At 41.7% G+C, this 22890-nt stretch overlaps 1 protein-coding gene across 3 annotated transcripts in view; it reads right to left on the reverse strand.

The window, feature by feature from the left end:
- NAMPT (nicotinamide phosphoribosyltransferase) overlaps positions 1-11550 on the reverse strand; it is a 30687-nt gene extending 19137 nt beyond the window's left edge. For 2 of the 3 annotated variants that reach the window (XM_074869966.1, XM_074869965.1), the window contains exons 1-2: positions 11387-11550; positions 76-232 (exon numbers count right to left, since the gene is read on the reverse strand). In XM_074869966.1, the coding sequence (XP_074726067.1) occupies positions 76-232; positions 11387-11446 (217 nt within the window). In that variant the 5' untranslated portion in view covers positions 11447-11550. Of the gene's footprint in view, positions 1-75; positions 233-1613; positions 1737-11386 lie in introns of those variants that run through there. The other variant, XM_074869967.1, reaches the window with a different exon arrangement.
- Between the last annotated feature and the right edge of the window lie 11340 nt (positions 11551-22890).

The following is a 22890-nucleotide window of genomic DNA, read 5'->3' on the forward strand; positions in this document are numbered from 1 at the left end:
TCTAAGACTCCAGTCTTGACAAAAACTAAGGTATTTATTTACAGGTAAAGTTTTACTGGAATTTGAGACAGTTACCTTTTAAGTATTTATTCAGAATGTACTGCAAACCATAAAAAACAGTTTCCTCGTATTTCACTTTCCTTAATTTGGAATTTTCAGTCTTCTTTTCACGACATTCGAAGTAGGAATATACTTTGCTTGTATTAGGTGGATATTGCTTGTAGTGTGTAACCTACATTAAGAAAAACTTCAGTAAGAGCTCAAAACATCACTACAAAGCACAAGAGAAATCATATTTGTACATTAAAGCTTAGAGTAACTCCCAACCCTTCTGGACTATTATTATTTATCCATTCACATTCTACAAGGTATTTAGGGGATTTCCCCTTTTTGAGTTGCCTTCAATTTTCAGTTGAAAAGACTGTCTTCCCTATCTTATTATTTGCTTCTGTGTCAAGCCTTTCTCCCTAGAGTAATCTTCATGGTCAGCTCTTCCATTCCCCTCATGACTTTGCTTTTATTAACCGGGAAATACATGGCTAGGATTTTTAGCAGCACTGTGCACCAACATGCCGGGTCAGTTGTAGCTCTCCCGCACTTTGGCCAAGCCTAATAGCTACAGGAAGCACAAAGTTGTCTGCTGCTATCAAAGTGGAGGTACCTGCTTGTATCTGATTGAAGTTTTTAAGGCTATAATCACATAGTTCAAAGTCATGCAGACTCAAGAAGGCATTGACAATGGCATTTACCCAAGCATTTCATTCACCATGAGTGGGTTTCTCAAGCCCTGGTTACACAAAAGCCAGCTTACAAACCTGTTACTGTCAGTAATGCTGTTAAAAATCTACCTGAGGTTTGTACCTCCCCACAATGCTTGATGGAGTTTTTTCCAATCTTTGAAAAAGTTCGCATTCAGCATATAAAGGAAGCATGAAAAGTTGCAGCCTGTAAGTGTGTATTACATGGAAACTGGTCATGTGAACATACAATGTTATGCTGGATTCAACCATAACAGCTTTTCTTAGCTATTGATATTAAATCTACCCAGAAATTTACTTTGAGTAATGTTTCATTTGAAATAAGTGCACTCTAAATAACTTAAACCTGCAAAATTTTATCTCCTACTGTCTAAAAAGCAAACTCCATGCAAAATCCTTAATTCCGAATTAAACAAAAAGAATACACAATGACATAAATTTCATACTATCAATGTTTAAATTACAGGATACATAAATCAGCTTTAAGGCATTCCCAGAGATGAAGCTATCAAAAGTTTTCTTAAATTATGACAAAAAGTCTGTGAAAAAAATCTATACATTACATAACAAAAAACTGTTCCTACAACCAAGTAAAGCACCATTACGCATCAGAACAAAACTCAAAAAGGTGTGAAAGTGATGTCTGAATTTTTCTCAAAAACACAATTTATAGGTTAAAGCACGAGTTCATTGTAAGTTTCTTGCTGTTATTTCTTACTCCAAATCACCTTAAATATTTTTGTTTCTGTTATCACAAGGAACTGGAAAAGGGATTGTTTTACCACTTCTTCCTTATTGTCCTGTTTTTTTAAATGTACCTCTGACACATTTAAAATAAAAAATTTAATCCCTTACCTGCATTGCTAAAACTGTATATTAAAGGATTTTAAAAATACAGGTTTCTTTTTCCTCTCAAATGCCATTTATATTCAGCATTTCACTCGGTTTGGACAATGAACTAGACCGCCCAACTGAATTTTTTGGTTCTCCTGTACCAGCAAAACACTGTTAAGGTTGTGTTTCCAATGCTGCAAGGAAACATTCAAATAACGAAAAGGTCAGTTTTCAGATCTTTCCATTACCTTTACTTGTATGAAGTTTTCAAGGCCAATCAAATAAAACCCAAGCTTGTCGTTGCAAATTTTCTGCCTTTACTTCATCAAAGTTCTGCAACACAGGCATTTAATGGAGCACAAACGTATTCTGTTCCAATTCCACAGCCACTCAAAAGCAGAATGCTTAAGAGTAGCAATGTTAGACCCAAAGACAAAACCTGGCTTTTAGATTTAGTTCTAGCTATTAAGAAATGTCTCACCACAAATTATAACATGTCCTTTCCTAGTTCTATGCAGAACTTCCAAAAAAAGTAAATCATACTGTCAGCTCACAGCAAACTCTCTTCAGGATATCATCATGTTTAAAGGAAAAAGAACCCCAAGAAACCAAAACACACACAAGCCCTAATCTCCCCTCCCTTACTGTGAAGTAGTCAAAAACACGCTCTGTTTGACATGTCTTTTCTAACTAATGGGAATATGAACACACACACAACTCCCTTCACTGCAAGGCACAGAGTAGAAACTCTTTGCTTTGCACTATCACTACTTAAGTTCCAGCAACTGTATACAAAATTTTGCTCTTTTTTTAATGACTGGACTTTAAGTTGGTGCTTCTTCATGATTTGATTGTATCACCTGGGAACTCTGTTTAACTTTATTTCCATTCTTCATCCTATTGGCATACTACAGCTTCATGATTTCAGAGTAAATGCTCAACACAGAGCCCACCAGCTTCAAGTGCACATCACAGACGTCCCAAGAACAATTCCCCGAAGCAGTATCTGAATTCCTTGTGACAAGCTCTAGAGCAGACCAATGTAACACTCTTGTTCTCACCATAACAGTTCAAGCAAAACAAAGAAAACTATATGTGCATGAGACTGCCTACTCAGGTTTCCTTAATTATCCAACTTACTAACTATGGGCAGGTTGCTAAAGTCAACACCTATATTTATAATGAAAATTTGCATGATCTTCGGCTACCATCACTTAAAAAAATTTGACTTTTACAGTTCAAAGACATTGCCTCCAGCTAAAATGCTTCTTTCTATCAAATGGGTTACAGGCCCAGAATAGCTTAAGGTATACAGTGCACACATTGAGTTGGTGCCACTTTTTCCTGTTGTGTTTAAATACAGGGGTTTTCAGGGACTTCCCATTCTAGCTCTGCTTTGAAGCATGATCACAAACACATGGTGCTCTGGCTGCAAATCAGAACCTGAGGGCTGAAATCAGGCTGATTTATCCTTTATGTAGCATACCTGGGGAAACAGCTCCTCCAGACTACCTTGCTGGTAGTTTCAACCTAAAAAACCCCGCTCAAGTTCCTCAAACATTAAATCACAGGTTTAGCTAATTTTTCTGACATTAGGATAGATCTTAACCTGAAGATATATACCAGCTAATGTCCAGAAAATAGTTCTAGGGATTCAAATCTAAATAGAAATTTTGTATATGATAGAAATGTCATTTTATCAATTAAATTTTTTCAAGTACTTGAAAGAGATAATGAACTAATTTTACAAGTTGTATGTGTAAGATTCAATTATATTCTTCACACATTACAATCTATTTAAACAGTGAAAAATACAGAACCCTGACAAGATATTTACGTCTACGCAAAATTTACACCTAATTTTAAATAAATTGTGCTTCTTTTGAAATTCCACAACACTATTAATCTATAAAGCTGAAACAACCTTTGGGTGTCCACAAGGATTCTCACAGACTACTCAGTATTTAAAGACACAATCACAATCTTAAAATATCCCACTTTCCAAGCACTACTTACTCCAGACATGCTGTACAAGTATGTGAGAAGTTTAGCACAAGACCTACATCCCCTGTTCTCTTACGTGGTCACCTGTTTTGCTTCCAAGCCCTCAGGCAGAGCACCATATGTAGCAGGAGCATCTGCCCACAAAACATCATGGCAGCTCTGACCATTAGCTGGCATTTCTGGACTACCAGGATATAGGGAAATTATACCCATCCACCATAGTGATGGTCAGGAGGTTTGGTGTTTAGTGAAATGCTTGGTGGTAAAAAACAGTCTGAAAAAGGATCAAGCTCTAGGGAATGGGAACAGTTCACAGAAGACACAAAGAATGCCACTGAAAAACCAACCAACCAAAAAAAACCCAACACAACACCAAAAGGCACTTGGACAATGAAAACTATGCTTCAAAAAAATGCTTGAACTTTCCTTGTTGTCAGATAAGTTTTGCATCTTCCTGTATTCAAAAGAAGAGCAGAAAGAACAACCAGTGACAATGTACAACATATGAAATGTATTTTATGTGACTTACAGATCAAGACAGTATTGATAAATGTATGCTTTCAGTTAGGGAATGACAGAAGCAGGACTTGTACAGATGAGCTCTTGATAAGTAGGAATGACTATAAAGTCACTACAGAAAAGGAAAACAAACCAAAAACCAAACAAAAGCCCCTACTGGGATTAAGACACCCTTACAAGAAAACAAAACCCCAAAATATCTTCAAAGGCCTTTTGATATTTAGTTCAAAGGCTGTGGTTTTTTAGGTTTTGTCTACAAAAAGTATGACAAACAGCCTTGGAACAAGCACCTACAACAAGGTTATGTACTATGACTGAAATATAGCGCTTTTATTCCAGTTGTGATAGCTCCTTATTAAATTTAATCCAAATAGAGGCGTATTCTGAACAAAGAATACCTCCACAAGGACTACATCTACTTAACTAAATCAAGTCAGCCATTTGAGAAAAACCACGAAGCCCAAATTGCATTTAAATCAGCCATCCAAAAAAATCACCCCAAACATTAAGAGTTAAATTTTAAGAAAAAGTAATTAACAGGTATTCATCACAAAACGAGGATGACTGAGGTAAAGGCTGCATTTTAATAGGCTAGATAAGAAAACCTTTGGCATAAAAGCCAAATAAACTTATAATCTACAAGCTTTTCTGGGCAAGAGATTACAATGAAATTACTTCAAAAGGTTATTTAAGTCTATATAACTCAACCATTTGCAAACATGAGAAAACCAGGTTTGATGTGTAGAGAGGGCGTGACCAAATTCTCCATCGGTGATTTATTCTTGGTGCTCACCTAGGTCAGATGGGTGCTAACATGAGCCCTCAGGAAGATGCTTCTAAGCCCTGCCTACTGTGAAGAAAACAAAACGCCAAATGTCTAGCCAGCAGGATCTTGCCTGTACTGTAACTCCACAAGTGATAAGATGATACCAGTTCAACTAAGACAGTTATTCGGAAAAATTAGTGCAAAATGGGTACAGAGCAACCCAGCTACTGAACCCATGGCAGTGTACAGCCACAAACATGAAGAATCAGAGGGATAGGTGGAAGATAAGCCAGAAGCAGGGTGGTCCTGGAAGCTAGTAGCTGGGCCACTCGGCTAGGGCACCTCAGGTCTGCAGCAGGTAACGAGGGCCCAAGGTATGGGTTGGTCCCCGTACTGCAAGCCTTGCTCGTACACTGAAGTGAGCCACATCCTTTCCAGTGTTGGTGAAAATTGACTGTAGCCTGGTTTATGTTACAAGTAAAGATGAGAGCTATGGTTGAGGGGTGCAGTGTCAGAATGGCTTGTTGATGCTAGAAGAAATGTATTTGAGGGATCCTCACCCCCATATACAACTTACTGAGTTAGATAGTTTTACTGCAGTGGTGCTTCTGGCATTTACACTGGGGAGACTTCTGCAAAGCACCTATAAGATACCCATTAGTTATGCTATTAAGTATTATTTGAAAGCATTGTGGAAAGAGGCTGTGATTTGAAAGACTGCTTTACCTAAACCTTTATGAGGTTTAGCCAATGGAGCAGTTAAAAGCAAAGCTTGCCAAAAACGTGTATGGAAAACAACATTGTTAACAACACTAAGGAGACGAACCAGTACCTGGGAACAAAGGGAATGCTTTATCAGATATACCTCACTGGGATGTGACATAACTAAGAGCAGTCATAAGGTAGTGCTGCCCCCCCTTCAGTGACCAAAAAAACCCCCAAAACACCACAACTGTAACTAACAGTTATATTCAACAAGGATGCTTTTGTAGCTTCTAAAGCAATCACAAAAGGAATGTACACTACAAACAAAAGTGGAAATGAAAACCAACCCAGAAGTCGGTGTGGCTAAATAAGCATATTTGAACAAAAGACAGAACATCAGAAGAAACAATCTTTAACTCAACAAAAAGGGCATCCAGCAATAGCAGGTAAAGCACAAGACACTTGAAGCAAGTAATAAAAATATAAGGGTTAAGTGCAATCTTATTATTTTGGTTATACAGAAGTTTTAAATTACCACAGGAAAGTAGCCTTAGAGAGACTCCAGACCCCTTACTAAAAATGTGTAAGTGAAGCAAATACAGATTAAGATAACATTTCAGAACTAAAGTGAGAATATTGGGAGATATATGCTCTTACGAGAGGAGAGGGATAAGCTAATGCAGGTTATGACTGATCTTGTACCACTTTTAATGTCTCTGTATTCTAGTTCATCCATCATCTCTTATACGTGTGTTGAAAAATAAGAGGACCAGAGGTGAGCAAAAAAAAAAAAATAATTAAGAGATCAGTCAGTACTAAGAAAACCAAGGAGAGCACATGCAAGCAACTGAATTCCCATGGAAGCTGCACATTATCAGCAGAGATGCTGTGAGTGACCATGTCCACATTCATTTAAAAAACAAGGTCAGGTATAAACACTAGAACTGAACATATTCTAAATTCCTCAGAAAAATACAATGCTTAAAAAAAAGATAACGCTTTACAGCAGATTCCTTTACCACTAAAAATTTCCATGTGTTTTGCATCCAAGATTATCATAAAAAGATGACAAAACGCCTTATGTTTACTGTTTACACATTTGTGAATAGTCAGCTGTACTACTTCACATACTGCTACAAATTTCCTGTTCCTTAATGGAAAGAGAAAAACATTTACCTTTTCAACAATGAAAGTTGCAATGATTCTGGAAGGGGTTACTTTCCATTAATTTAAAAATTGACTGAATTTTGTACAGTTGCAATATTCCTTCAGAGCAGTGATGACTTGGGGTTTGTAACAGAGCTGTGTGACTGCAAATCAAAACTTGGAAGATAACAACCCTAGGTAGAGCAAAGATTGCTTCTTATGAGGAGTGTCAAGCCAGAAGTTTCCAATGCTTTTCCACTGACAGAATTACAGGAAGAAAGAGAACACATTCACATTCCCCCCACAAAATTTTCATTAAAAAAAAAACCATATATGGGCTGCTGAAAACAATATTGTGCAGTCATTAAGTACTAGTCAAAACCAATAAGCTAAAGAGTACTCATGACTCTTCCTTGCATACCTCTAGCCTTCTAAATAAAGGATATACAGGCTGTCAGAGCCTGGAATAAACACACACTCATGTGAAGTGCTTCAGAAGTAAGCGTTCTCCTACATCCATGCAGAGTGAAAGTCATTCAAAGTGACAAATACTTAAAATTCAACATGTAAGACATACAGAGTTAGAACATATCTTTTAGGCTTCCTTGAAACGTCCAGAAAGAACTGAATTCTGAAACAGTCCAGATAGCAAGTCAGCTTCTCCTATGGGGTAATTTCATGGCAGCTTATTACAGCTATCAGCTTAATTACGAAACATTCCAAGCAGCAATAATACATTTCATTGGTAAAAGCAAAATAAGCTATTATTACTTTAGCAAACAAGGTTCAGTCCTCGTTTTGATGGCCTTTCCCCACTTGTAGCTCATGGTCCATCCAACCCAAGCCTGGTATACGCCAGTCACTGGTATCTCCTGACTGAACAACACAGCTCTGCTAAGCTGATCCTCTCAATACAGTTTCAGACTACACGTACCCTCGAACATTTCTTGCCTGTGCTAAACAAACATGGGATAAACAGAGCATTGGGAATCAAAGAAAAAGAAAATGGAGTGGTGTGTCAACATCAGATGAACGAGAAACTGAAGGGCATGGACCCTTTCGCTTGGGAAGCGCAATGAGTGAACAGAGCCCTCACTATCGCAGAGGGGCAAGACTGCTGTGACTTCTTGGTACAGACACAAGAGTAAGACATCATGCAGTATGAACACCGAGCTTCATGGAGCCTGCTGACATTCCCTCGCAGCTTTCTAGCAACAAAGACTTTGACTTCAAACGCTTCCCTTTTTCAGTAATACTGTGTCATTAGCGGAAAACTTTATTATTAAAAGCATTGCTATACTGGGCATTCACACAAAGATGTTCCCCACGTAACACTGCATTGATGAATCTCTTGAAAGTCTTATTATCCAAAGAATTAAAACCCAGCTGTTATTTATCAGCAAAATGCATGCACACCACACCATATGCCCATGCCCAGACTCTGAGGGGATGGCATATAATACCCAACACACAGGAGGAATTATACTGTTGGGGGATTTGGCGAAGCTTAAGAATATGCAACAAAGTATACAGGAAGAAAAAAGCCTAACTGATGTAAAAACATGTATCTTGGTATGGGGGTTAGAGATAAAGTGGACAATTTGAAGCCCGGCCTCAAAATCCTGGAGCACTTGTACAATCCAGTAAGCCCCAGCTCATAATGGAAGCTCAGTCCTGGCTTCAGTGTGTAGCAAGTCTCTGAAATTCACCCACTCGGAACTATTTCTATCTAGAAATAATCAAGTATACTAGAAATTAGCATGATGCTCAGCTGTTTTTCAAAAACAGCTTTTAAGATTTTTGAAACTCAATATTTGATAACCTTCTATGACGTAAGAGGAAACGTTTTATGATGAACACACAGACAGGAAAATAGTTTAGAGAGAGGGGAGGGTAGATTAACTGTCAACAGACAACTCTTTGCCTACCAAATTACTTTGTTTCTGCATTTTTATAGGCCCTAAACCATTAACCAACTTCCTCTCCACCCCAAATTTTGAACTGTAGCAACAGAGAACTGGAACACTGGAGCTAACACTCAAACTAATGAGTTGTGACAGATATGACCCTGAGACACCAGAACTTTTTACTCATGGACAGCTGCCTAAGCTAGAGTTGTACTGTTTAGGATGGTCTCCACTTTTTTTCTTTTTCCCCCCCCGAGCTGTTTATTTCCACATGACTTTCATCACCGACATTAGTTTGTATGGATTGGCATCTACTGCAATAGGATCACCAAGTAAGCTTCTGAACTGATATATGTTTTTCCTCAGAGTCTGCATGTTACATGTGGTACTGCACACAAACAGATGCTACAGTTGTGGATACAGCAGAAATATCAAAAAAAAGAAAACCACACAAAATCAATTCTCATGTTTAATTGCTAGTAAGAGTGTTTGGTAACTCCTGTAGAAAGCTTAAATGTTGCAAACTACCAGATATTTTAGTGCAATTGTTACTGAAAGCGCTCTCACTGAGTGCGTTTCACTGATTAGGAAATGACAGTATCATCCAGGGAGAAGATAAGTGATGTTTGCTCATATTACCTAACAAGATAAAAGAAACTACTTGTTTAAGTATTGCTCAAAGATGTTGGAGTTCCTAAGATTCAGAAAAAAAGCATACAGGAAGAGAGACAAATTGAATAGTCCTAAAAAAGCAAAGCAGACATTTCAACTGGTTTTAATATAATACCAAATGCTCCTGGCTGCCACAAAAAAAAAAAAAAAAAAATCTCATCTAAATTCAGTTTTAAACTGGAGAAAAAAAAACCACAACACAGGTCTTTATTTGACCTCTAAGATTTCTACCACTTCTGGAATGTTACTAAATCATCTTTCCTATGAAACAGCAAACAGAACAGAAGCAAACTGGTCACCTGTCACTCCAGCACTCCTCACTACCACTAATCCTAGAGCAGATCCGATGAATTTAGAAAAAGTAATGTGCAAATTAGATTTAAAATAGATACCGTTTAAACCCAGGCCTACAGTATTTGATGTGATTAGTCTCAGACATGGAGGAAAAGCAGATCTTCCATATTTGAGTAAGTTTGATAACGAACACTTAAACATAGTTCTTAAAGAGCGCTGTATCTAGATTAAGCCCTTAATGAAAGCAGTTTTGCGAGCCCTCAATAGCAGCGTTAGGATGCTCTGACTGAGCTGCTCTAAGATTATCAGCGTATTCCAGTCTGCCAACACACTTTCCCACAAACAGCAACAATAAATGTTAAGAATTTCTTTATAAAAAGAGCATCTTTATGTAATATCATATAATAATATCATCACAGAAGAGCTAGGAAAGGTATAACAGCACAAGTCAGCAATCGGAGCACGTACTGAGGCTTGTACTTTGGTAGTTAGCCAGTAACAAGACCTGGCCACAACATCATATTTGCTTTTTTTCAACTGTTCTATCTGGAAGTGCCCTCCCCCCAGAAACCTGTCCCAGAGGTCAAATCTTTAAAGAGCTATAACATAATAAATGCTTTATAATGACAAACAGGACTATTCCTGTAGCTTTGTTTAGGGCACCAACAATCTCTTCGACATTGCAACGCAGCTTCTGAAGGAAAAAAGTTTTTCAGTCTAGGAGACACAGGACACAGCTGTACGAGCAGACTCGGGGAGTCACACTCTGGCTCTGCCCAGTGTCTAGAAGCCGTATGCTTATGTTAATGCAACGCTGCGCAGAAGTAGGACTTGGGCCTGGACATACTCACATTGTGAAGCATGTCAAGAGCTTCTGGGTCAGAAATCACCAGATCGGAGTGCGGACAGCGCGCCTGTACTTGGCCATTGCTATCAAGCAACACTATTGTCAAGTAATTTCAGGGAACGAAGGGAGGATTGGGAGGTGTGATTCCCTACTCGGGACAAACACCTTGCCTAGCAAATTTGACACCGCAAGGACCAGAAACGAAGCAAGGGACTACAAAATGCGTATTTTGAGTCAGCCGGTTCCTTAGAGCGCTCTGCATCACAACCAGGTCCGAAACTGTGGGCAGACAGCAACCGGCACAGTTTCACCGCCCGAGTTGAGCGAAGTGGGAGAAAGGAGACACGGAAAAAAAGAGTAACTGCGCTGCTCTCTTTCCACCCTCCTACCGAGGCAACATGTGCGCCCGCTCCCGTCGCCGGCAAGGCCAGAGGATGCTCGGCGGCGGCAGGGGGCCCCCGCCATGGCCGCCCCTCGCGCCCTGCCCGCCCCGCTCCGCGCCTGCCGGGCGGCTGGACGGCGGCGCACACCCCACCCGCTTTCACTTTCTTTTCTCGCCTAGCCGCCAGCGGCGCGTCCCCGGCAGCGCGGCCCCGGGCACCCCGCGGGGGAGCGGGCTCGGCCGCCCCCTCCGCGGCGCGGGGCGGCGGGAGGCAGCCCCCGGCCGGGCCTCCGCGGCGCCCCCCTCGCGCCGCCCCGAGGCCGGGCACCCTCTCACGCCGCGGCGTGACGGGGTGTGTGTGTGGGGGGGGGGGGGGGGGGGGGCCTCCGAGCCCCGGCCAGGAGGGCAGGGGAAGGGAGCCGGCGGGGACGGTCTGTGCCGGCGCCCCGCGGCGTGGAGCGCCCCGGCGCCAGGCCCGGCGGGTCCGGTGCGGCGGCGCTAGGGCGCTCGCAGAGGTGACCCCCCCCTCCCGCCCGCCGTGCTCGCGCCCACCTTGTAGGAGTCGGTGGCGAGGAGGATGTTGAACTCGGCCCCCGCCGCAGCGCACTCCATGTCGCCGAGCCCGAGGAGGCGTCGCCGCCCGCACGGACAGGACTGGGATGCGCCGCCGCCGCCAGGCGCTCGGTGCGGGGGGAGAGAGGAGAAAGGGGGAACGGGGCCGGGGCGGGGACAAGGGGATTACGGCCGGGGGGCGGGGACCTCGCGCGGCTTCCTGCGCCGCTGATTGGCTGCTCGTCTCCGCCGCCGAAAGAGGTGCCGTGAGGTCACTGCGCGGGCGGGGCGGGGCCAGGGCGCCAGGCAGGCTCTGATTGGTCCCGCCGGCCGGCCGGTGCAGGGGAAGGGAGGAGCGGGCCGTGGCATCACGGGAGGCGGGGCATAGCCCCGTGCTGCACGTTCTCTTTCATTGGATTCCGGGGGGAGGGCGGGAGAGGCGGGGCCGCCCGCGGGACGTCACCGCGCGGCCGGTGCGCGCTCTGCTGCTATTGGCCAACAGCGCGGCGGCAGGCCAGGCAGAGCGGGCGAGGCCTCCGGCGGCCGCTGGAGGGGCGGGAGCGCTGTGCGCATGCGCGGGGGGCCACCCGGTTTCGATTCTCTGTGGCCACCGCCTCCGGGCGGCGGTTACGGGAAGAGGCGGGTGGTGGCCTCGGCCCCCGCCGGGCGGGGGGGCGGCCCTGGCCAGACGAACCCCGAGGTGCAGTGCCCAGGGTCAGCTCCTCTGCCGGGAGCACGGCGGCCGTGAGGGAGGGCCGGCTTCCCGCCCTCCGCCCGCCTCCCCAGGCCGTGAGGAGCCCGGGGCCCTGTGCCGCAGCGGGCCATGTCCGCCGCCGGCGGGGCTGTGGGAGCTGCCTCGGGGGAAGGTGCCGGCAGGCGCACTGATGGCGAGCAACTGCTGAAGTGAGGGCAGGGCTGGCTGTGCGGGGCGGCTGCTCGGCGGGTGGGCAGCCTAGTCTCGCCCGCCCCTGGGGTGAAGGGGGAGCTCCTCTGAGGAGGAGCGAGCCCGTGAGGACGAGGTGGTTCGGAGGACAAGCCCCTCAGGAGCGACACAGACACGGCTAACGGCCTGCCTGCCACCACACTCGTGCCGGGAGAGCACAAGTGCAGCAGCTATTGATTACACAGTATCTAAGCTTGAGTCAGGGCCCTTGGGTGTGCATGGTGAGGAGGAGAAAGGAGAGGAGCACGTATGCTGGGGGAAGGAGATGGAGTAACAAGGTGGAGACCTTGGGGGAAGTAGAAGACACATGTGGGTACTTGAAAAAGCTGCAGTAGCCATAAGGAGAATGATGACCCAACGGCGAAGTGTAGGACCTGCCGCTCCAGTCAGGCCTCCTGTTCTCAAGGTGCTGGAATTGCTGTGTGGGAAGGGACTCCCTGGCATCTAAATCTCTGTCTCTACCTCTACTGTTCAGAACCAGTTGCTCCAGTGGAAGAATAAGATACTTTTCTATAGCACAATACTTCCTAGCCCTCTTTTAAGTGGGTGTTGATCTGAAATGACATGTAAAGATATATATGCTTTTCAAAAGCTTTTATACTCATTATAATTGTAATTGGACTTCTGTGTCAATACTTGATGTTTTTGAATCATATTTAGCTATAATTTGAGTTGTGCTGCGAGCAAGGTAGCAAATATGGTTTCTGGCACAATCATGGCTCTTTCATGATGAGAAGATGGTCTTCTTGCTCTCTGCTAGTTAGGTGTATGGATAAATAATAACATTAAATATTGACCATACTACTGATCAGTACAGCATTAAAAAAGCTGCTTAATTAGCCTTTTCTGTAAAACCATCGGTGAATTAACACTTAGGTTGACATTTGATGATCTACAAATCCAACCCCAAAATTGTATAACTTTAAGATGATTATGATTCAGAAAAGATGGTTTTCACCAGACAGATTTTCATAGAAATGTAAATATCCAAGAAAATTGCAAACAATAAGATCAGAAATGGGATCCAGATATTTTGGACCTGATTCCACATATGTTCTGGTTGATCCGTAATTGCACTGTGAGCTACATTCTCCTTTTGATTACGCTTGTGTGCCCCTGCTGACTTCAGCATGCTCTTGCTTTATGCCATTTCATGTGAGAGAAGCACCAGGTCTTTTTTTTTTTTTAATTGTGAGTGCTTACTATTAAACTATTTACTTACTGTTTAAAAAAAAAAAAAAGTAAATACTGACATCTACTAACAATAATCAAGCTATATGAAACTACTTTCATTAGTTTTCTCAGGAGGGAAAGGATTCCCAGGGAGCAGGAAAAAGTCAGTGAAGCAGTTGGAAACATGAAGAGAACATGTATATCAGGAGTTTGCTGTACACTTCCCTCTGCCAGCTTGTCTATGTGCTCTTTTCCAACAAAATCTGGGAGTAGCAATGGTAATTGCTGTTATTGCTATTATCCACCATGGACTTGCAACTAACCTGTCTTAGATTTTCCGCTTCCATCACACAGACACAAAGTTATCTTCTTACTACTTCTTCCCCTTCATAGCAAAAAAAAGTTGACATTTCCATTTTCTTTCTCAGGGCTCTCTGTAGTTTTCCCTCTTCTTACCTCTTTGTCTTGTTTGTTGCTGCATAGCCAACTTGGTCTGCTCTCTTTCATTGGCAAAACTTCTTAAAGTCCTATTTACATGCCAATCTAGAAAACTGTTCTTTTTCCACATCCTCCTTAAATAGAAAATGATTTTTTTGAAGTTGTCCAGACTTGACTCCTCCTTAACTCCTTCTGAGGATTCCTTTTGTGGAGTGTTCCATCAATGTGACAACATGATTATGGGATGATTTGAAGTAATCTTCATATCCAAATCTCCCTTGTCTTCTCCCAAAACTTCCTTCTGTGATGTCGTTTACATCAGATTTTTGCCCCTTACCACATTCTTTATCTGTGTCACATCCATTATCTGTGTATTTTTCATGGTGAAATTTCTCTGCCGCAAAGGGCAAATCTTAATTTTTGTTTGGAAAGTCTATTTTGACATAAGGCAGATAATTAATTTGATCAGATCAGTCTTTTAACTGTTGCAAGAAATTAGAAAAGTTGGAGAAATACTGAAGACTTTTTTTAAAAATTATGTTTCTCACTACAGAATTCTGCTGATATATCTTCAAGCCTTCAATAGAATAATTAATGATCATTTGCTCAGTCAGAATTTTGGTCAGCATCTTCCTCCTTCTCCTGGCTCTTTCTTGTATCTTGTGACATGCCAGAACTTGAATAATGGTTTAATTTAGCTCATGTGAACATATCTAAAGCTGTATCTACAATGAAATATTGTAAAGTTAGGACACTTCAGAGTATTAATAGAAAATGGTATTATGTTAAACAGAACTATATTAAATCACAGTTTGCTGGTGAAGAGAAAGGATTTTAAGTTTGGAAAAAATTAAATACAACTCTTGCAGCAGTAGATGATGGGAGTGTAGTTACAACAGCAAAAGAGAAATAATCCAAGGAACCTCAAACACTCGATTCCTGTTCTGTATTTGTCATCTGTTCTCTGCAAAACCGTCTTTGGACTGTTCATCTCACTTATTGAAACCAGCATTTGTAATGTATGTGGGGCTTAACTTCTCTCTTCAGATGACACCATACCAAGAAATTATGTTCTTCAACTTAAATGCGTGTTGTTGTGGTTTAGGCCCAGCCAGCGACTAAGCACCACGCAGCCGCTCGCTCACTCCTCACTGCTGCTGCAGTGGGATGGGGAGGAGAATTGGGGAAAAAAAGTAAGACTCATGGGTTGAGATAAGAACACTTTAATAACAGAATATAATAGCAATAATAATAATAAATAATAATAATTGTAATGAAAAGAGATATAACAAAAAGAGAAAGAAAACAGAAGAAAAAAACAAACACAATGCAATTGCTCACCACCTTCTGGTCCATACACAGACAGTTCCCGAGCAGCAATTGCTGTCCTGGCCGTGGTCCCTCCCAGCTTCTTGTGCACCTGCTCACAGGCAGACCATGGGAAACTGAAAAATTCTTAACTTAGGGTAAGCGCTACTTAGCAACAACTAAAACATCAGTGTGTTATCAGCATTATTCCCACACTAAATCCAAAACACAGCACTATACCAGCTACCAGAAAGAAAATTAACTCTATCCCAGCTGAAACTAGGACACGCATTCAGCTAAATTGTTTCTGACACCATTTAGCCTACTGATAAGAGTCAGGGTTCTTCAGTAATTTTCTTCTAACATTTTCTTTTGGCATATGACAGATTTTTAGAGGTACTTATTTTAGATATTTTTGATAAACAAAGCTCTAATGGGAGGTTTAATAATTTCATATTAATCCAGGGCCATGTTTCCTTCCCCAGGGATTTCGGATAATAAATGATACTCTGCATAGCAGAAATGTCCAGTCAGCATTTTATGTATATAAAGTCTGTAATGTAGTCTGCTGCTGTATTTGGAGGAAAGCTATCCTGCAAATATGTTCTCAGGCTGATGTCCTAGGAGGTATACAAGGACAGCCAAATTGAGATGGATATTGCATTACATCTGTTCATTCAATCACTGTTGCAAAACTTGATATTTATTTCATCTAGCTGTGAGAGTCCCATCACAGATACATAGAAGATCTATGTGACTAAAATTTCTGCACACAGCATGGTTATGCACAGAGCGTGAATTTTTCCCCCTAAAGAGTTTCTGGTTCTTTTGGTCAATAATTCTGAGTCCAAACCAATCCCTTGTGCTCCCTTTATCTTGGTGATAATTCCAAGGCATACTGATAGATTAAATATCAACATTATCTCTTAATACTGTTGTTTTTCTGTTCAAATATGCTGGCAAAAGAACAGAATTTTAGCTCTACTCCTTTGTGCTCTAGGTTTGGTGCAGCTAGTACTTATGGCGCTGTTTAAGCTTATAATGATTGGCAACAAGTCCCTCAGTGCCTGACAGTCAGGCTGGTATTGCTGGAGTTTATTGGACATCTGTCACTCTCCACCTCAGTGCATACAATTCTTCTCTGTGGAGCTATGAGGAAAACAGAGTGGAGCCTGTAGACTTTTTTCAAGGCTAAGTCTCCTAAATCTCCTTTTAGCCTTCCTAAAGCTTCCCATCCTACACCATTCTGCAGCACATCAATGTTCCCTCTGTGTTGTTGTAGCATTCTTTCACCTTGGATACCTGACCAGACCTCCAGAGTTAATCAGTGCGTAATTGGTTAAGATCAGCTAAGTAGATTTTAGTGGGCTCAAGAATTTAATTCTCATTGCTAAACAGTATCCATCAATAGTCCTGTTAAATAGTATCCCAATCACAAGGTAGATTGTTTTGCATAGAAGTGAACAAAAAAATCCTGACACATTGTTTTAAATCATATTCAGTGAATGAAGCAAGCCTAGTATTTCTGCCTTGTAGTTTATCCAAAGGCTTGTATAGAAGTCTCTCCATAAAACTTATGTGCTGTGTAAATAACTGACTCTAGTATGTATGAAAAATAAGAGGAATTGCTTTATCTATGCATTATATAGGACAAGGTTAAATCCAGTGCAAGATTCTGTTTACAGGAGGTGGCAGATTCTTCTGGCGAGCAGTCATACTAGATTATATGTAATCTTATATTTAGATCTTTTGTCTGTGCATGTGTGTGTATATATATATATTCTGTTGAAATACTGCTTGATGGTCTGTCTACTGAAGTTCCTGTTCAGTCCATGGCATAGCATCTCTTTTTTGAAATCCAGCTACTAAGAGGTGTTTATATGACTGCAGGACTTGGGTCAGCAAGATTCTCAACTCAGCACAGCTAATTTTCAAATGTTTGTCAGGTTTTGTGCTTCTGAGTGTGAGTCACAGCAAGTCAGTTTTTCTTTATACCTTCTTAAGAACTGTATCTCACCATTAGGTCTTACCTTTGGAAGTCAATGCATGTATTTCTGCTGGGAGTTGGATTACTACCTTTCAGACATGCTGTGAAACTTCTTGCCTTGATTTTTGGAAGAGGTGAATTTCAGATTATGGTTATGGCTTTGTATCACAACACGTAAATTTTTATTTCTTGGCACGTATTGCATAACCAATACTGAGGTTTTAGATAAAAGTTCAATCGCTTCATTGTTCAGAGTAATGTGATGTTAGGATAACTTGAAAATGCTGTCACACAGGTGGTTGGATGCCACAGGACACCCTGAAGTTTCCTGTGTTACAGAGATGCCTGACTGGTTCTGCATAGTCACTGTGGATCCAGCACAATTTACCAGCTTTGGCAGCGTCCTGAGGCTCCCTCCACAAAGAGCCACTCAGGTGGATCTGCTCTGAATTTTCTCAATGCTTAAGATTCCTCATGAGCTGGATGGCAAGTGTTGTGCATGGATATTTGAGTGCATCTGTCTAGCACCAGCTTGGATCAAGAAAGACCTTCCTGAGTGGGAGCTTGCTGAATCTAACATAGGTCCATGAAGTTAAAGGTGCTGGTGTTGCACTTCTGAGTTTTCCTGGTTTTGTACTGTGGTCCAGATTTACAGTGAATGGAGCTGGCTTGGGTCAGTAGAGCTTATGTTTCGTGCTCTAGATCATATAAAAATGGTTGAACTGCTTCCAGATCTGAACTGACACCGAAAGCGGTTTAATCTTGTTTGTGCAGCGCTGCACCTGAGCCAATAAACTTTGTATTAATAACCTCTGAGCTATACAGAGTGTGTCCATGGCACAATTAATGTGCAACCGAAATAACCCTCTACAGCCAGTTAAATGATGGCTGTGGAGTATGGGACACAGTGCAAGAAAGGAGCTGACATGAATATTAGACTGGATCACCTGTGCTTTGCCCACATGTCAAGGTTCTCAAACATCTAAACAGCTGGGGTTTTTTTTCTTTTAAATCAAGTAAGCACAAATTATTTTCTTTGCCTCTGAAACCAAATTGCCTCTACTTCATTACAGTGCCCTGAGGTTCAGCTTGGGCAAATAGAGCTCATCATAATGAATGCATCTGGCTTTTACAGGAAGAAGAGTGAAATATTTTCAATAAATATATTTCAGGATTCATAAGTACTTCTAAATAGTTTCTTCAGCAGTGTTTGGCCAGTGGAGAATTTGCAACGTTATGATGTAGTGTGAAGATTTTACTGCTGTTTGTCTAGAATAACATTTGTAATTTGATCAGTTTTTACGGCTCCAAAGCAAAACAATAAATAGTGAGTCCTCTGGAGCTGAGAGCATTTCTAGTTCTGTGTTTCTCACCTGACGTGGTGAGGACTGATTCAAACCAGAGCCTCTGCACTAACACAGTAACAACAGCAACTGCAGTGTCTGCGGGGCATGATTGAGCTTTGTACGGTGAAGGTATGAGAGATCTGAAGCTAAACTGATTGATCTTCGTTGTGTATTTCAGAATACACAGTATGTATTCAGATATGAGAGACAGATGTGAGTTGTGTGTCTAGGTAAAAATACAAGGTCGACAACACCTCTATACCACTGAGTGAGCAGAACATGCAAAGTTCAACCATGCCGCCACAGTTATGTCTGAGAACCAAATGATAGTCGTCCAGTTTGGAAAGAGAGAAATGACTTTCTAATGATCCAGGTCTCTATGTTCACTCTAGCAAGCTGAAGGTTATATTTCTCTTCTTTTTGATTTCTACCTCCCCGGGAAGAAAAGAAAAAACCTGGAAACCCCTAGAAACACTGACTGCTCAGAATTTCTGCTTTCACTGTGTAGACAACATGAAAGATTATACATATTTAGTGACTGCCCAGTTTCTGTAATATTCATGCTGGTTTTGCAGGAGAATACCTGAAGCAAAACAAGGTAAATCAACACATTTGTAAAAAGCAGTAGAGAGGCAGACACTCAGCATTTTGTTACAACTCATCAGTTACAGTTTCACAGTTTATGACATCAACCAGTGTCCTCACATGAACTTCAGCCTTGAACTGTCTTTTCTCTGGGGTTGTGTTAACACGCTCGGACACTTGCTACTTAGGCTTGATCCTGTAATATGCAGTGCTTCTCCAGTGAGCACTCTGAGCTGCCGCTGACTTTAGTACCCTCAGGATCTTGTATACTGTTTCTTTAAAGAGAGAAAAAAAGGAATAATTTATTTATGCTCTTTGAAAGAATGGTATGGAGGGCAAGCTGTACTGAACAGACAGTTTTCTGGCAAAAAATATCACAAGGTTACAAAATTTGTCGCACTATAAGTTTATAGAAACGTGTGATTTTTAACTTTGCACCCTTTCTAAAAGGGAACTGGGAGGTTTATCAGGCAAAGACCTTGCTCCTGCTGTTCCGGAGGAGTGTGAATATTTAGATTATAAAGGGATCAGGACAGAGCACCAAGCATTGCCCATTTTCATAACAGTTCATCACAGATCAGAGTTTGACTAGGACACAAATTAAGGTCTTTTCAGTCAGTCAGCAAGGGTATTTGTAACTGTGTCTGGAGCTGTGATGCTGCATAGGATGCAGGACTGTTGTTCTGCTAAGTCATCCTAGCTGTAGGTGAAAAAATCCAGCACATAGATGCAGGATCATTTCTGCTCACTCAGTGCTGGTGCATGCAAACTGCTGCTTGACTGTGCTGTGGCTTGTGCTTCTCCTGTGCAGAGGTGGAAATAGAATTGTCTAGGAGAACACCTTTGAAACCAGGGAAATCCTCATGGAAATCTATATTTATGTTTGTACTTTGTGGCTTCTTAAGGCAATGATGAAGGGAAAAGAGTTGAATTTAGAATATTAACCCAAGCACATAACCAGCAAAAACTACCTCAGGTGCTTAAATTTAGGATTTTAGCAGTTTATTGACTTGAGCAGGATTAAAATTGGCACGTTTGGTGAATAATTGCAGAAGTGATGAAATAGCATGTGTGTACACTCATTTGTAGAGCTGGAGATCTTTCTTTTTGATGTCTCAAACAGAAAAGATCTCTTAAAAAGAAGTGTTGTGTGGTTTTTTTAAGTGGTCTTGCACCATATGTGCAGGGCGCTGTGCTTCCCAAGATCTCTGTGGAATGATTGATGGGAAATGCAGAGTCACTGGAGCAGCAGACACCCTCCTAGAGCAGTGCTCCACAATCCTTACAGTGTAGATGAGATGTAGGTCTCTTCTGCTCTCTTTCAGACCCAATCCATCTCCAATTCTCTCCAGAGTACACAACCCTCAGTAGGCTGGCACTCAGCCTAGGCTCACGTTGCCAGCTGGTCAGGGAGCTGTGGTGGAGGGCACAGGCTGGGAGCGTCCGCATGGCCCCTCTCTGCGGTGCTGCTGTTTAAATGCGTGGGCAGTTTTCTGCTCTCACTCTTCACATGGAAAAAGATTGCAGCTACATTTTGCGAAGAGCCTAATCCCATTAGTGTGCATGAAGCATGGCCTAGAAACGCTCTCTGGATGTAAGCAGAGGGATATTGTCTGTGGATGCTGCTGGGCTGAAGAGAGGTAGGCACCAAAGCAGTCAGGCTGTAGTCATGTACAGAAGCAAACTGATAGGAACCAAGAAGGTCTTTGGGCTAAACAAATAGGCGCCTACTAATCATACAGAGTTTTCTATGAGTGGTACATTTGGGTTTAGGTATTTTTTTTCTATTGAATTCTACTTTACTTACCTTTGTCCTGATTTTAATTTAGTGCTTTGATATTAAGCATGAAATGAAAACTGAAGATTGGAGCCTACTGTGGCAGGAGAAGAGGAGACAGGGATGAACTTTATGCATCAATTTCAATACAGATCAGACTGATGCATAAATTGAAAAACCATATTATCTCAAATTATGAGGCACTACAAGAGGTGCTGAGAAGGGAAGGAAAAGCTGCCTGAGCCTGGTAAGAAGAGAGATGGCAGGCATACTACGTAACAGCTTGTGCTGCATCAGGAATCAATGTGGGATCCCAGTTTGAGCTATTTGATTTGGATTGCACCTACCCAACAGATACCTGTAGGATCTGGCTTTACCCTTTCACTTTGGTGACATTTGGAAAGTTTGTCAATCTGATAAATTGCACTGAATTGAATTACAGCATGGCCCCCTGCACTCAGTGTTTTCTTGCCAGCTTCTCTTCTCCTCCTGGTTTGCCAAGCTCCCTGAATTCAGTTCCTGCCTATAGTCTCATATCTTCCTCAATGCTCTCAAGAAATAAACCAAATAATTAAAACACATCTCTGAAATCCACACTTGTTTATAGCTAGTCTTTCCTCTGGAATCATTAGCAAGGTGTCTTTGGTATTTCTCTCTCTGTAAATTTGATCCTGAGATCTCAAAGTTAGTGGAAACAGGAGTGAGATTTTAGATTGCTAAAATTTAGAAGTATGATTTTTGGGTCAAAACAACACTGAAGTTGGGATGAAACAACAATGAGATCTCTGGCAGTGTTACTTTTTAAACATGAAAATGAGATAAACTTTAGCAAAAAATTAAAAAATCCAGCATTTAGCTTATCGGGTAGCAAGTAGTAATCATTCCACAGATATCTGGGGAAATCTGTGGTCCAGTGAACCCAGTGAGGTGAATGATCCTTGGTGTCAAATGAAATGTGAGCCTTTCCACAGTCTCTGAAAATTTTACTATATTTAACCAGACCCTTCCTTACGTTTTCATTTTGTCATTCATTTTGTCTTTCTATCTAAAGCACCCACTTTGCTGCTTCTGGCAGGAGTTTCTTTCTTCTTGCTGGGGAGGCAGAAGGTATCTGATGTAATTTTTCTCTGCAGATACCTCCTTCTATGGTTTACATAGAAATGTTTTCTCTCTTTCATAAACTGATCATAGTAGTGGAAATTAATCCATATTCCTGTTAAGAGGATTTATTTCTACGTCACTTTTTATTTATTAGTGTTTATGTATTATCCATTCACCTAACTTATACTGTCACGAATATCTGCCATTTCATAATAACTTGATTCCAATTAAAATATTTAAATTTAGAAGTCTTTTAAGGTTTAAATAACAATTAACTGATAAACATTGTGCAATATTTGTTATTCCCAAAGGTCTCTTTTACAGAGAGAATGAAAATGCAACACTGGAAATTTGAGGAGGGAATGTCTGAGTGTGTAGCTCAGGAAACAATGTTCTATTTGATGCTGAAATACTAAAGAGTCAAAACTTTTCCTCCTAAAGGGAAATATTCAGAGGACAGTGAGGGTCAACTAACTAGCATGGAGCAATGGAAAAGGGTGGGAGTGAAATTAAAGATTGAAAATAGATGATCCAGAAGACAACAATGATAATATATATGTAGAAGAAATGGTCAGTCATCCTTGTTTATGCAAACAGTGCTGGAGTAATCTTCCCCACCCCTCCTATGAGTCACGGCTATGGGGAGGTTCTCAGGAGTTCCACTAGATCAGGAAATCAACAGGGGAGTTGTATCCTAATTTATGTCGTGAGTCACACTGTGGTACAGTGGTGCTCTGGCTGCTGGTTGTCCAGTTTAGCATCTCTTCTAGCATACCAGCTTTCCAAGAGATGTACTTGAGATTATTTAGTAGAGTGTGCAAGGCTAGGGCAAGGAGGATGGCTATG

Source organism: Strix uralensis, chromosome 5 (assembly GCF_047716275.1).
Source record: "Strix uralensis isolate ZFMK-TIS-50842 chromosome 5, bStrUra1, whole genome shotgun sequence".
Taxonomy (NCBI): domain Eukaryota; kingdom Metazoa; phylum Chordata; class Aves; order Strigiformes; family Strigidae; genus Strix; species Strix uralensis.